The sequence below is a fragment of the Schistocerca nitens genome, chromosome 7, assembly GCF_023898315.1.
Source record: "Schistocerca nitens isolate TAMUIC-IGC-003100 chromosome 7, iqSchNite1.1, whole genome shotgun sequence".
NCBI classification, from domain to species: domain Eukaryota; kingdom Metazoa; phylum Arthropoda; class Insecta; order Orthoptera; family Acrididae; genus Schistocerca; species Schistocerca nitens.
In genome coordinates, this window is record NC_064620.1 from 16,479,577 (window position 1) to 16,496,359 (window position 16,783).

At 45.5% G+C, this 16,783-nt stretch overlaps 1 protein-coding gene across 1 annotated transcript in view; it reads right to left on the bottom strand.

The window, feature by feature from the left end:
- LOC126195208 (odorant receptor Or1-like) overlaps positions 1 to 16,783 on the bottom strand; it is a 187,305-nt gene that overhangs the window by 145,727 nt on the left and 24,795 nt on the right. Inside the window, exon 2 of the mRNA XM_049933725.1 lies at positions 119 to 600. Coding sequence (XP_049789682.1) covers positions 119 to 600 — 482 coding nt within the window. The remainder of the gene's footprint in view (positions 1 to 118; positions 601 to 16,783) is intronic.

Here is a 16,783-nt window from a genome sequence, read left to right on the forward strand (position 1 = left end):
ATGAACCGGTTCTAGAAAGTGGGCTAATAGCCGTAAACCTAGCTCCAACAAAAAATAAATCTTCTCTCGAAAGTAGGCCATTGACAAGTGAGTGTGGTTGTACAATCGTTTTACTTACTTCAAAATAAGCTGGTGGTGTTGTATGTTCTTCACCAGCGAGCGGTACATCAGTTCGTGAGCGTCGGCTGTAGCATGAAGTGCACTCGTGCTTTTGTGATTCTCTCGGTGGTATTCGTACTGCTGGGTGCTCGGTATTCCCTTCTCCGTGAGAGGAGATGCTTTTCCATTCCAACGCGTCGCAGAGTTGTCAGCAGCCTTCAGAGGGAATGTATCGATGGGGTGCAGTCGCACCGCCTCGAGGTTGTCGTTGAGTATGTGCAGCTCGGCGGCCACAGCGATCATGAGGACGATGAAGAACATGTCCAGGCAGACGCTGGCCTCCACGGACAGGGTGACGGCGACCGCCTGGAAGGTGCACAGCAGCTCGTATGCGGGCGTCGCGTGGATGTCCAGCGGCAGCCACGCGGGCAGCGGTGTGTTCTGGCCGCCGGACAACAGCGGCTCCAGGGCCCACATCGCGATCGGCACCGCCGTGATCACCTGCACACCACACCGCCGTCTCAGCTGGCGAGTGGTCCACAATACACACCACCAGTTACATACACTGAAGAGCCAAAAAAAAACAAAAAAACAAAAAAAAACTGGTACACCTGCCTAACATTGTGTAGGGCCCCCCGCAAGCACAAGGAAGTTCCACAACATGACGTGGCGTGGACTCGACCAATGTCTGAAGTGAAATGTGACAATTAAATCATGACCCTAAGCTGTCGACAGGCGTTGATATACATCAACGGGCACAGTTGAAAATGTGTGGACTGCCCGGGACTCGATCCTGGGATCTCCTCCTAACACGGCACATAATCTACCCATCTGAGCCACTGAGGGCATGGAGGATAGTGCGCCTGCAGGGTTTTACCCCTTGCACGCTCCCTGTGAGATCCACATTCCCAACTTAATGTCCACACATTACAATCGTAGTGCCCCTGCCCATTACACTCATTACTCGCGGCAGACAATCTTACCAAGTCCCGTAAGAGTTCGGATAATGCGTGTGCATCCAGCACAGAAGAATAACGTCAATGACCGGTTAGCCTTAACTATATGAAGATGCTATCTGTTCTTGCGGACATGTACGAAAGAATAGGTACCATCGGTGACCATGCAGCTCTCTTAGAATGTCCGAAAGAACAGATACCATCTTCATACAGTTAAGGCTAGCCAGCCATTGACCTTCTTCTTCTGTGCTGGATGCACACGCATTGCCTGAACTTTTACGGGACTCGGTAAGATTGTCTGCCGTGAGTAATGAGTGTATTGGGCAGGGGCACTACGAATGCAGTGTGTGGGCATTAAGTTGGGTATGTGAGCCTCACGGGGAGCGTGCAAGGGATAAATCCCTGCAGTCGCAGTATCCTCTGTGCCCTCAGTAGCTCAGATGGATAGAGCGTCTGCCATGTAAGCAGGAGATCCCAGGTTCGAGTCCCATCGGGGCACACAGCTGTCCCCATTGATAAATATCGGCCGGCTGTTCACCAGAAACAAGGGTTTCATCAGGAGTGCCACAGGGAAGTAAGACAGGACAGCTGTTGCTCTCTACGCACATAAACGATTTGGTTGGCGGACTGGGGAGTAAAGGGACCAAACTACGGAGTCATCAGTCCCTCTTTCCTCATTCAAACAGTTCTCGAGTTAAAAACAGTCCCAAAAGGAGTCGGAGAAAGTAAAAAGCGTAAAACCAACGTCGAATCGCGGTGAAAGACAAAATTACAGAAGTTAACAGAAAGGGGAAAACGTACACTAAAAGGAAAAATTACTGGGAAGTATTAAAATAATATAGCAGGCCTGGGCTGGCTGATCGCAAAAACAAAAAAAGGATGAGCCAGCCACCCTGCAACACACTAAAATCTCAAGCTTGAAAGACAAGGCTAAAGGAACACAGACAGCGAAAAGACAAACACCAAGGCGAACAAACAGCAAAGAAAGAGTGAGGAAGAGTCAAAATGGAGTGAGGGTGGGCAGCAATCTGCGGTTGTTTGCTGATGATGCCGTGGTATATGTTAAGGTGCCGAAGTTGAGTCATTGTAGGAAGATACAAGGCGACTTAGACAAAATTTCCAGTTGATGTGATGAATCGCAGCTAGCCCTAAATGTGGAAAACTTGTTAATGCGAATGAGTAGGAAGAACAAACCTGTAATGTTCGGATGCAGTATTACTAGTGTCCTGCTTGACACAGTCAAGCTAAAGTTGCAAAGCGGTATGAGGTGGAACGAGCCCGTGAGACCTGGCGAATGGTCGGGAGTATTTTAGGAAGGAGTGGTTCACCTGTAAAGGAGACCACATGTAGGACACTGGTGCGACCTATTCTTGAGTAGAGCTCGAGTGTTTGGGATCGGTAAGAGATCGCATTGAAGGTAGACATCGAAGCAATTCAGAGGGGGGCTGTTAAATTTTTTACCAGTATGTTCGAACAACACGCAGGTGTAACTGAAATGCTTTGGGAACTCAAATGGAAATCCCTGGAGGTACAGAGAAGTTCTTTTCGAGACACGCTATTGAGAAAATTTAGAGAACCGGCATTTGAAGCTAACTGCGAACCGTTCTACTGCCGCCAGCATACATTACGCGTAAAAACCACGAAGATAAGATACGAGAAATTAGGGCTTGTTCGGAGGCTTACAGATAGTCGTTTTCTCTCGCTGTATTTGAAAGGTGAATAGGAGAGGAAATGACAAGTAGAAGTATAGGGTACCCTCGGCCACGCACCGTACTGTGGCTTGCGGACGAACTACGTAGATCGGCGAAGCTGGTTGGATGTTGGCTTACTGCTGTTGTAAGCATATCTGGAACGTGTTTCAAGGATGGTGAAATCACAAGTATGATTTGTTGGACGTCCAAAACACATCACAGAGCGTGACTTAGGTGTGTGTGTGTGTGTCTGTGTGTTTAGAGCTTACGGACGCTCAACGGCGAGGTTACAAGCGCCCTTACACTCAGTAAAACAAGTGAATGCGGATAAAGTCTAAAATTTTTGTACACAGTTAGGAGGAAAGCCATAGTGCAGCTGGATAAAAATTGGAATCCTGTTATTAAAATTATACAATCACAGCGCAGTCGACGGCGTCATTCGATACTCAATGACTAGATGATCTTTTACTTTCACCACCGAGGGCAGCACGTACAACTCGACTATGCCGCGCATGTCAACACCTGATGCATGCGCTGTAGGATGCCAGTACATATCGCATGCGCGAGTTCGGCATAAATACCGCGACTGCACCTGGTCTCTTCAGTAGTTGTGTTCTCACCTAATGACGGCCGGACGTCTCTGGGCCGAAATATCATGACAGAATGTCGACGGGATCCGGCTGCATACCCGGAAATTATTAGAAGACGAAATACGCCGGGAAAATTTCAGAAGTCACATCACATTCGTTTGAACGTCACTTAAACTAGTAGGCAGATCTGCCGGCAAGTCTGCCGCTGCCCTCTGGTCCGAAAACCAAACGCAATCTAGTAAAATGTGGCGCACAGTGATCTGCACGCCATAAGCACCACACTGTGGAGGGTCATAACAACCAGCCACTCCTCTTCCCATCGACGCATGATTCTATACGTCAATAGCGAGGCGACAGCACGCCAGGCCATGGCACACTGAAGTAGCTGACAATGACGACATGCGTCCTTGACTGCTACATCCGCCCTTTCAGTCTCCTAAGTAATCATCAGAAAGACACCTCCTTCCCCAGTCGTAGTTGGAGGAGGGCACCCTGGATATTCTGGACTACTTTATCTGCTGGGTACAATCGTTGGATAAAGTGAAGGGCACTCAGAGAATCGCAACAGACAAGATATTTAGCATTTGAAGCACGTCCCATCTGCTCCAGTGCCCGCAAGACCGCATATAATTCCGTGTCGAACATAGTAAACTCTGCAGGCAGTCGGACCTTGAGGACACGATCAGGGAAAGCAATAGACCAACCAATGGAGTCCCCTGTTTCAACCCTTTCGTAAAGAGAGCTGCGGAATCGTGGTGCTCATGTAAAGTGTCATAAAATAATGTATTAAAAACATAAGCAACAGTACAATCTCTCCTTTACTGCACCAAATCTAAAATTACTCTGGGCCTCTGCAGTAACCATGGCAGCAAATTGTTAAAACCGTGCATTTTGTGCTGTGCTTGCTCCACGCCAAGTGACTCCAATCGATGCATCTAGTCTTCCCTCTATAGCTATCTCTAGTACAATGGAATGTCTTAACACATATCATCATGTCCCTTCTTCTTGTCAGTGTTTTTTCCATGTTCCTCCCCTCGCCATTTCTGCGGAGAACCGCCTCATTTCTTGTAAAACCATTTAATTTGCAAATATCCTTCTATAGCACATTATTCTCTTCTTTTCCGGTTTTCCCACAGTACAGATTCAGTACCATACAATGCTGTCCGTCAAATGTGCATCCAAAGAAATTTCTTCCCCAAATTAAGGGCAGTGTTTGATAGAAGCGGACCTATCTAGGCCAGGAATACCCTCTTTGCGATCTGAAGTTTTCCCGGCGTATTTCCAATTTGAACAGTTCTCGGGTATCCGACCGGGTAGCGTCGTAATTTCTCCACAATATTTCGGCAGACGTAAGCGCTGCCATCTTCAGGTTGTTCCGGACGAATGCTGTGCTGTTCCTCTCGGCGCCCTATATGTACTAGCCGTTACCCCCTCCACCGTTCCTCTCCTGGTGTCATCGGTGCGGCCGGCGCGGCGGCTACTGGAGGTGGTGGCGTCTGAACTGGGGTGTGCGGTCTCCCTGCTGCCGCCGTCGGGGGCGGTCCTCGATCTCTGGGACCGCATCTTTCTCTCCAGGCTGAGTGCAGGGTTCCAAGCCTGACTAAGTTGAAGGCCGCTGTCATTATTAATTAGATCGTCCTGTAGTCGGATTTCGATGGCCTCTTTAGTAACGCAGTCCCAGAAGTAGGAGGATTGACAGAGTATTTTTGTTTTTTCATAGTCCATAGTATGGCCAGTCTTTATACAATGGTCAGCAACGGCTGATTTAGTGCCTGGCTTAATTCGGTATGGCGCTTGTGTTGGCGGCACCTCTCTTCTACAGTGCGGACTGTCTCCCCAATGTATGATTTTCCGCACTGACAGGGAATTTGATAAACGCCTGGTTTTCGAAGGCCTAGGTCATCTTTCACTGAACCCAGTAGAGTCAAGGTTTTTGCAGGGGGTCGGAATACGCATTTCACATTGTGTTTCCCCAGTGTTCTATCAATTTTTCTTGAGGTGTTTCCGACAAACGGAATGCATGCCAATGACTTGTGTTCTTCTGTTTCTTCTTCTTGTTCTCTTGGCGCAGTCTGTCTGAGTGCGTGTCTTATTTGCTTCTGTTTGTACCCATTTTTCCGAAATGTTGTCTCGAGGTGCTGCAGTTCTGCTGGAAGGCTCTCCTGATCGCAGATCGATCGCGCCCTGTGAACAAGTGTGCGAAAAACGCCTTCGCGCTGGGAGTTGTGATGGCAACTGAAGGCATTTAGGTACAAATCGGTGGGTGTAGGTTTTTCTGTATACACTGTGTCCCAGCTCGCCATCAGGTTTCCGTTTCACCAGGACGTCAAGAAACGGTAGGGCACCATCCTGCTCCACCTCCATCGTGAACTGTATGTTGGGGTGCAGCGAGTTGAGGTGTTCGAGAAATTCATTTAAGCTGTCCCGTCCATGTGGCCAAACAACGAACGTGTCATCCACGTAGCGGAAGAAACAACGTGTATCCCGTCGGATACCCGAGAACTGTTCAGATACTCCTCTGAGCTTGTACTAGTCTCCTTTCATGTCCTTTCTTCGTCCGTCACCCGTTATTTTGCACACGATATAACAAAATTCCTTCACTTCCTCTACTTCATAGTCACAAATTTTGCCGGCAAGTTTATCGCTCATCTCACTTCTGCTACTCTTTATCACTTTCGCCTTTATTCGGTTTACTCCCAGACTACAGTGAGTGTTCTTTTTCTTTACTCTGAGCACTTCATTCTTATTCTATCAGTCTTATTGTTCCCTACTTGTTCTTTTACATATTGTTTTTTTCCCGTCTTTCCCGATAATTTACTCCACTTTCTAAGAGTTTGGAACATCTTGCACCATTTTACATTGTCGAACGCTTGTTCTAGGTTGCTAAGACCTTCGAACGTGCAACGTCAGAACTGCCTCTCTGGTGCTTTTTTCTTTCCTTATTTTCATCTAAGAGGTCCTGAACTTTGTTTTCCATTCTATGTTATTCTTGTCGGCTACTTGGATGTGTGAGTTGTTAAGGTGACTGTTCACACTTATCTGTCCTTGCTATCTTCCGGGTTGTGTGAATGATATTTCTCCGAAAGTATGATGGCATATCTCCAATCTCTTAGACGCTATTCAACAATCTGAATAGTCGTTTGGGTGCCGCCCCCCCCCCCCCCCCCCCAATGAATTTAGATGGTTCAAATGGCTCTAAGACCTATGGGGCTTAACATCTGGGGTCATCAGTCCCCTAGACTTAGACCTGCTTAAACCTAAGGACATCACACACATCCATGCCCGAAGCAGGATTTGGACCTGCGACCGTAGCAGCAGCGCGGTTCCGGACTGAAGCGCCTAGAACCGCTCGGCCACAGCGGCCGGCTGCGAGTAAGAGAATACGTCAAGATCAAAATATTAAGATGTATTAATTAAGTATTAATGAAGCCATAAACGTGTACTCATCATGCCTGAAGTTTTCATTGCAGATTATTCAGTATCACACTTCTCCGATTTCCCTTACGCTACGAGTCTGACCGAGTCAGTTTCCTCATGTGGTTTTGCACTCGGGCCACGACTTTCTACCTAGCCCACTCCGGAGCACCTGCTAAGGTATAAGTAACAAGTGAGATGACCGCCACAGAACACCATATTAAATTAGTAAATGCCCATGTCCGTTACGGCGCTCCTAGTGGCTTGGCAGTGAACATCGAATACAGGAAGATATGGCGCGAAAATCCATAGTCCTCCTTTGTGAAACAAAAGTTATTATATGATAATATCTTTGAATTACACTTTATGGGTGAGCCTCGTAGTGTGGTGTTAAAGCGTGTACCTCTGGAAAAGTTTTTGTTACCTTGCAGAAAAATACATTCGAGAAATCCCATAAAAAACTAGCCATCGTTCACAGTATGAAAAATTTTGTAAATCACATCGCCGTCGACTTTTCACTGTAATACTATTTATTTGTATGAGTAACATTGTCGACCATGTGACCATTATCACGTGGAAATAATTGTGCTTTAGTAAGTGCCAGAACTTAAAAAATCATCTGATACGCATGATAAAGAAGCTAGTTTCAAAACATTGTGTTCACGAATACGATCTTCTTGTGTGTACTCCACTCTTTGAATCGCATTGTAAATATATTGCTCATATTATTCTTAATTATGCTCATACCCATAATACTGGGTGGGGTAATGTTTCCATATTTGTTCTCGTTTCATATAAAAAAGAAGCTGCTTTCGTCGTTTCTGTAGACTGTTGCCTATTTATTACCGCTTACGGGTGAGTGTGCTAACTGCACGATTTAGATGCATTGTGAGTATATTGCTCGTATTCTACATTAATTTTGCTAACATCCGTTTTTCGTATTTTTTCGGATTTAATGGAGGCCTCCGAAATTTTCATTAGAGGGGAAGATTCTAGTGTGAAGGGCGTTCAGTAAGTAGTGAAATACTTTTTTTTCTGAAAGCAGTTTGGTTTCATTCAGGATTCCAATACTCCATATTATTTCCCACTCTTCTGGCTACAAAAGCCTATTTTTCAACATAATCTCCGGTTACTGCGACGGCCTTATGCCACCTTACTGAGAGGGCTTCTATACCCGTATGGTAGCTCTCTACTGGTCGACATCGAAGCCAACGTCTTGCAACATCGACATACTGGAGGAACACAGCAGGCGCAACTGGTCCGCGAGTGTGTCACCACAACCAACAGAGACAGTCCATCGATCACCTCTAGTGAGAGGGTCCGCATGTTCCAAAATTGCAGGAATCCCAGCTGTGTGCGACCGGCCGGCACGCTGGAGATCGGTCAGGTTTGTGCGACTTTGCTGCAGTGGTGACAGATGCCTCGCCCAACGACTCACCGTGCTGTTGTCCACTGACAGGTCTCCGTAGACATTCTGCAAACGCCTATGGATATCTGCAATGCTGTGGTTTTCCGCCAAAAGAAACTCAATGAAAGCTCTCTGCTTATAATGCACCTGCGTTAGAGACATCATTTTGAAGGCTTTGTATTGCTTCACCACCTATTAAACTTCATGAAACTATAGGGGCTGAAGCGGTAATATTCCACGCTGTCCCTCAAGAAATTCCACATTTTTTCAACCGAAGTTAGCCGAGAAAAAAAGTGTTGCTTATTGAACACCCCTTGTATATTTATTTCTGTTAAAATGTAATGTTCGTAGTACTTGTTATGTAATAAAGTAAGAACACATTTGTGTAACTACTGTTGCATTTTTAACATTAGCAAGGGAAAAAATGAAATGATCTTATGGCATTGTTGGCTGAGAGGCCCCATTCGGGGGAGTTCGGCCGCCGTATTGAAAGTCCTTTTTAGTTGACGCCACTTCGGCGACTTGCGAGTCAATGATGATGAAAATGATGATGGACACACAACACCCAGTCCCCTGCCGGGAATTAACCCGGGCCCCCTACATGGTAGGCGATAACGCTATCGCTACACTACGGAGGCGGTCATTAGCAAGGGAGATTGCTCTAGTCAGTAGTGAAATGTGTGGCGCCGGCGGTTCTAGGCGCTATAGTCTGGAACCGCGTGGCCGCTACGGTCGCAGGTTCGAATCCTGCCTCGGGCATGGATGTGTGTGATGTCCTTAGGTTAGTTACGTTTAAGTAGTTCTAAGTTCTAGGGAACTGATGACCTCAGCAGTTAAGTCCCATAGTGCTCAGAGCCATTTTTGAAATGTGTGGCACTCAGTGGCAAGAAATAACACCATTCAAAGCAGAATTACATACTCACTCTGAGACAAGATGTAATAAAGGTGAGTACCAATTCTGTCGAAAGCTAGTAACATGGAGTTCTCCATTAAATGGGAAAGAGTACGAAAAATGACCGTGAACAAAGTAACGTGGAATACGAGCAATATACTTATAATTCATTAACATCAAGCAATCCACACACACACACACACACACACACATAAATACGCATAATACCATGCGACGAAACCACGTATGTTTCGTAAACTATGTGATCAAAAGTATCTGGATCCCTCCCCCCCCCCCCGAAAAAAAAACAAAAACATGCGTTTTTCATATTAGGTGCATTGTGCTGCCATCTACTGCCAGATACTCCACATTAGCGTCCTCAGTAGTCATTAGACATCGTGAGAGGGAAGAATGGGGCGATCCGCAGAACTCACGGACTTCGAACGTGGTCAGGTGGTTGGGTGTCACTTGTGTCATACGTCTGTACGCGAGATTTCCACAGTCCTAAACATCCCTAGGCCTATTGCTTCCGATGTGACAGTGAAGTGGAAACGTGAAGGGACACGCACAGCACAAAAGTGTACAGGCCAACCTCATCTATTGACTGACAGAGACAGCCGACAGTTGAAGATGGTCATAAAGTGTAATAGGCAGACGTCTACCCAAACCATCACACAGGAATTCCAAACTGCATCAGGATCCACTGCAAGTACTATGACAGTTAGGCGGGAGGTGAGAAAACTTGGATTTTATGGTCGAGTGGCTGCTCATAAGCCACACATCACGCCGGTAAATGCCAAACGACGCCTCGCTTGGTGTAAGGAGCTTCACTGGACGATTGAACAGTGGAAAAACGTTGTGTGGAGTGACAAATCACGGTACACAATGTGGCGATCCGATGGCAGGGTGTGGGTATGGCAAATGCCCAGTGAACGTCATCTGCCAGTGTGTGTAGTGCCAGCAGTAAAATTCGGAGGCGGTGGTGTTATGGTCTGATCGTGTTATTCATGCAGGGGTCTTGTACCCCTTGCTGTTTTGCGTGGCTCTATCGCAGCACAGACCTACACTGATGTTTTAAGCACCTTCTTGCATCCCACTGTTGAAGAGCAATTCGGGAATGGCGACTGCATCTTTCAACACGATCGAGCACCTGTTCATAATGTACGGCCTGTGACGGAGTGGTTACACGACAATAACATCCCTGTAATGGACTGGCCTGCACTGAGTCCTGACCCGAATCCTATAGAACACCTTTGGAATGTTTTGGAACGCCGAATTCGCTGCAGGCCTCACCGACCGACATCGATACCTCTCCTCAGTGCAGCACTCCGTGAGAAATGGGTTGCCATTCCCCAAGAAACCTTCCAGCACCTGATTGAACGTATGCCTGCGAGAGCGAAAGGTGTCATCAAGGCTAAGGGTTGGCCAACACCATAATGAATTCCAGCATTAGCGATGGAGGGCGCCACGAATTTGTAAGTCATTTTCAGCCAGGTGTGCAGATACTTTTGATCACATGGTGTATGAAGCGAAACAAATAAAGAATCATTTACTCTTCCCAGTATTAGAGATGAGCAGAAATCAAGCAGAATCTAAGCAAAATATTAGCAGTGCAATGCAAAGAATGCAATACTCACAAGAAGTCGTAATCGGAACCCGAAGGAATTGAAACCAACTTCTGTGTGCTGCGAAACGAAAACAACTATTGAGGGTTTTAAATCACCCAATAAGAAAACGAGATGATGAACAACTGATAAACTCACAGCGCTCCAAGCGGGCTGGCAGCAAACCAGGATCGTGCTACCGGAAGTCCCTGTACGAGTTTCACTCTGTGCTGACTGCCTCTGCCATGAGGTGTGCGACCTGCAGACGTGAGTCTGAGGAACGCAGAGCGCGCGCGCCACTCACCTGTGTGTAGACGAAGACGCGGCGCGCGAGTGCGCGGTACTGGGCGCGTGTGCCACCCCTGCCGCCCCCGTAGAGCCGGCCGCCGCCCACCAGGAGCGCTGCCAGCCCCTGCAGCCGCCCCCGCTGCCCGACGAACGCCGCCGCCTGCCACAGACCGGTCACACGCAAGCGGGTCATCTCGTTCAAGTAGCTCGTGCCTGCCAGCTGACAAGATAGTGTCCGTATCCTGGTACAAACACTTCATTCCAGAAGATCGTTTTGCGCTTCTTCAAGCAACGATACATGCATGGAGGATGATACTTCGCATCCATACTTACGAGGCTTGTCCGTAAAATAACGCCCCCATTTTTTTTTCTCATAGAAATCACGTTTATTGACAATGAACGCTGCATTGATGGAAAGGCTGGACGTTCAGCTACTTTTCGACGTAATCATCATTGCAATCGGTGCACATTTTCATGCGCCGTGTCAGTTTTAGTATACCCTTGTCATGAAACTGTCCTGCAACGCTGCAGAGGTAGCGCTCGCCCTCGTTTTTCAACCCATTGTCTGTTTGGGAATGCGTTCCAGCCAGGTGCGACTTCAACTTAGGGAACATACAAATCACTTTGTGCTACGTCTGGGCTGTACTGGAGGATGTCCCACCCAGATTGGTTGTATGGGGACGAGCGTAGTCGTGATGAAAACACACTCCCTTCGTCAGCATTTCCCTCCTTCGATTTTGAATGGCACGACACTGTTTTGATGCCGCACAATAGCAACGTCAATTGACGTTTTATATTAACATGTTGTTGTGGTCTTCAGTCCTGAGACTGGTTTGATGCAGCTCTCCATGCTACTCTATCCTGTGCAAGCTTCTTCATCTCCCAGTACCTACTGCAACCTACATCCTTCTGAATCTGCTTGGTGTATTCATCTCTTGGCCTCCCTCTACGATTTTTACCCTCCATGCTGCCCTCCAATGCTAAATTTGTGATCCCTTGATGCCTCAAAACATGTCCTACCAACCGATCCCTTCTTCTAGTCAAGTTGTGCCACACACTTCTCTTCTCCCCAATCCTATTCAATACCTCCTCATTAGTTACGTGATCTACCCACCTTATCTTCATCATTCTTCTGTAGCACCACATTTCGAAAGCTTCTATTCTCTTCTTGTCCAAACTAGTTATCGTCCATACATGGCTACACTCCATACAAATACTTTCAGAAACGACATCCTGACACTTAAATCTTTACTCGATGTTAGCAAATTTCTCTTCTTCAGAAACGATTTCCTTGCCATGGCCAGTCTACATTTTATATCCTCTCTACTTCGACCATCATCTGTTATTTTACTCCCTAAATAGCAAAACTCCTTTACTACTTTAAGTGTCTCATTCCCTCAGCATCACCCGATTTAATTTGACTACATTCCATTATCCTCGTTTTGCTTTTGTTGATGTTCATCTTATACCCTCCTTTCAAGACACTGTCCATTCCGTTCAACTGCTCTTCCCAGTCCTTTGCTGTCTCTGACAGAATTACAATGTCATCGGCGAACCTCAAAGTTTTTATCTCTTCTCCATGGATTTTAATACCGACTCCGAATTTTTCTTTTGTTTCCTTTACTGCTTGCTCAATATACAGATTGAATAACATCGGGGAGAGGCTACAACCCTGTCTCACTCCGTTTCCAACCACTGCTTCTCTTTCATGCCCCTCGACTCTTACAACTGCCATCTGGTTTCTGTACAAATTGTAAATAGCCTTTCGTCCCTGTATTTTACCCATGCCACCTTCAGAATTTGAAAGAGAGTATTCCAGTTAACATTGTCAAAAGCTTTCTCAAAGTCTACAAATGCTAGAAACGTAGGTTTGCCTTTCCTTAATCTTTCTTCTAAGATAAGTCGTAAGGTCAGTATTGCCTCACGTGTTCCAACATTTCTACGGAATCCAAACTGATCTTCCCCGAGGTCCGCTTCTACCAGTTTTTCCATTCGTCTGTAAAGAATTCGCATTAGTATTTTGCAGCTGTGACTTATTAAACTGATAGTTCGGTAATTTTACATCAGTCAACACCTGCTTTCTTTGGGATTGGAATTATTGTATTCTTCTTGAAGTCTGAGGGTATTTCGCTTGTCTCATACATCTTGCTCACCAAATGGTAGAGTTTTGTCACGACTGGCTCTCCCAAGGCTGTCAGTAGTTCTAACGGAATGTTGTCTACTCCCGAGGCCTTGTTTCGACTCAGGTCTTTCAGTGCTCTGTCAAACTCTTTATGCAGTATTATATCTCCCATTTCATCTACATCCTCTCCCATTTCCATAATATTGTCCCCAAATACATCGCCCTTGTATAGACCCTCTATAAACTCCTTCCACCTTTCTGCTTTCCATTCTTTGCTTAGAACTGGGTTTCCATCTGAGCTCTTGATATTCATACAAGTGGTTCTCTTTTCTCCAAAGGTCTCTTTAATTTTCCTGTAGGCAGTATCTATCTTACCCCTAATGAGATAAGTCTCTACATCCTTACATTTGTCCTCTAGCCATCCCTGCTTAGCCATTTTGCACTTCCTGTCGATCTCATTTTTGAGACGTTTGTATTCCTTTTTGCCTGCTTCATTTATGCATTTTTATATTTTCTCCTTTCATCAATTAAATTCATATTTGCCGGCCGGAGTGGCCGAGCGGTTAAAGGCGCTACAGTCTGGAACCGCACGTCCGCTACGGTCGCAGGTTCGAATCCTACCTCGGGCATGGATGTGTGTGATGTCCTTAGGTTAGTTAGGTTTAAGTAGTTCTAAGTTCTAGGGGACTTATGGCCACAGCAGTTGAGTCCCATAGTGCTCAGAGCCATTTGAACCCTCTTTTTTGAAATTCATATTTCTTCTCTTACCCAAGGATTTTTACTAGCCCTCGTCTTTTTACCTACTTGATCCTCTGCTGCCTTCACTACTTCATTCCTCAAAGCTACCCATTCTTCTTCTACTGTATTTCTTTCCCCCATTCCTGTCAATTGTTCCCTTATGCTCTCCCTGAAACTCTGTAGAACCTCTGGTTTAGTCAGTTTATCCAGGTCCCATCTCCTTAAATTCCCACCTTTTTGCAGTTTCTTCAGTTTTAATGTACAGGTCATAACCAATAGATTGTTGTCAGAGTCCACATCTGCCCCTGGAAATGTCTTACAATTGAAAACCTGGTTCCTATATCTCTGTCTTACCATTATATAATGTATCTGATATCTTTTAGTATCTCCAGGCGTCTTCCATGTGTACAACCTTCTTTCGTGATTCTTGAACCAAGTGTTAGCTATGATTAAATTATGCTCTGTGCAAAATCCTACCAGACGGCTTCCTCTTTCATTTCTTAGCCCCAATCCATATTCACCTACTACGTTTCCTTCTCTCCCTTTTCCTACTATCGAATTCCAGTCACTAAATTTTCGTCTCCCTTCACTATCTGAATAATTTCTTTTATCTCATCATACACTTCATCAATTTCTTCATCATCTGCAGAGCTAGTTGGCGTATAAACTTGTACTACTTTAGTAGGTGTGGGCCTCTCGTCTATCTTGGCCACAATAATGCGTTCACTATGCTGTTTGTTGTAACTTACCCACACTCCTATTTTTTCATTCATTATTAAACCTACTCCCGCATTGCCCCTATTTGATTTTGTATTTATAACCCTGTAGTCACCTGACCAAAAGTCTTGTTCCTCCTGCCACCGAACGTCACTAATTCCCACTATATCTAACTTTAACCTATTCATTTCCTTTTTTAAATTTTCTAACCTACCTGCCCGATTAAGGGTTCTGACATTCCACGGTTCGATCCGTAGAACGCCAGTTTTTTTTTTTCTCCTGATAACGACGTCCTCCTGAGTAGTCCCCGCCCGGAGATCCGAATGGGGGACTATTTTACCTCCGGAATATTTTATCCAAGAGGACGCCATCATCATTTAACCATACAGTATAGCTGCATGCCTTCGGGAAACGGCTGTAGTTTCCCCTTGCTTTCAGCCGTTCGCAGTACCAGCACAGCAAGGCCGTTTTGGGTAGTGTTGCAAGGCGAGATCGACCATCCAGACTGTTGCCCCAGCAGCTACTGAAAACACCACTGACCCTCTTCAGGAACCACACGTTTGACTGGCCTCTCAACCGATACCCTTCCGTTGTGGCTGCACCTGCGGTACTTCTATCTGTATCGCTGAGACGCACAAGCCTCCGCACGAACGGCAAGGTCCATGGTTCATGGGGGAGAGGGGGGGGGGGGAGGATTACTTGAAAGGTCTATATAAGGAAACTAACTTGAAAACGATATTATTGAAAGAAAAGAGAAAGCAAGTGGAAGTGAGATGGGAGATATGATACTGCGAGAAGAATTTGATGACGCTCTGAAACACTTAAAGTCGAAGCAAGACCTCTGGAGTAGAACACATTCCTTCAGGACTGAGGTCCTTTGGATAGCCAGTTGTGACAGAACTGTTCCACCTAGTGTACAAGGTATATGAGAGATGCAATATACCCTCAGACATCAAGAAGAATGTAATAATTCCGATACCAAAGTAAGAAGGTGTTCACAGGTGTGAATATTAAAAGACTGTTGGTAAAAATGTCATAGTTGCAAAATACTCACAAGAATTATTTACAGAAAAATGGAAAAACAGGTACAAACCGACCTCAGGGAAGATTAGTTGCGGTTCCATAGAAATGTAGGAACATGCGAGGCGATATTGACTGTATGACGTATCTTGGAAGGAAGGTCAGAGGAGGGTAAACGTACGTTTATAACATTTGTAGCTTTAGAGACATCTCTTGACAAAATTGAGCGGACTATATTATCTGAAATTCTGAAGATAGCAGGAGCTAAACACAGGAACGAAAGTTATGTGCAACTTGTATAAAAACGAGACTGCAGTTGTGATTGTCGAACGACAATAAAGGGAAGCAGTAGTTGAGGAGTGAGACATGGTTGTAGCCTACCGCGGTGTTATTGAATCTCTGCATTAAGCAAGCAGTGAAAGAAACTCAGGACAAATAGGGAAAGCGATTAAAGTTCAGGGAGAACAAATAAGTTGTCTGGGGTTTGCGAACGACATATGTTGCTATAGATGCCAAGGACTTGGAGGAGCTGTTGAACGACATGGATAGTATCTTGAAAAGAGATTATAAGATACACATTATCAAAAGTAAAATAAGGGTAATGGAATGAAGTCGAATTAAATCAGGTAACGCTGAGGGGATTAGATTAGGGAATGAAAAACGAAACTTAGTCTATGATTTTTGTTATTTGGGCAGCAAACAATTGATGATGGCCAACGTAGAGAAGGTATAAACTACAGAACTGCAAAAGGAAGAAACGCATTTCTGAAAAAGAGGAATTTGTGAATATCAAATGCAAATTCAAGTGTTAAGAAGTCTTTTCTGTAGGTATTTGTCTGGACTGTACATTTGGGTGACAGTGAAGTACAAGAGGAGAATACAAGCCTCTGAAACGTAGTGTTATAGATGGGTAGATCAAAAACAATTGACGAGGGGAGAAAATAAATTTATGGCACAACCTGACCTAACGTTAGGACCTATCGGAGTCGGCAGTTTAGTAATGGAAGGGTGTGCGTGGAGGGGGGGGGGGGGGGAGGAACTTCAGAGGATGGCGAAGATTTGGAAACAGTAAACATATTCACACTGATAGTGATTGCAGTAGTTATGCGCGGATCAAGAGGCTCGTACAGGATATATTTACGTGTAGGGTTGCATTAAACCTGTGTTTGAACTGAAGAGCACAATAGAAATAAAATTATATACATGATCATTATCTCTGATGTTACAAATCGATCTGATAGTTG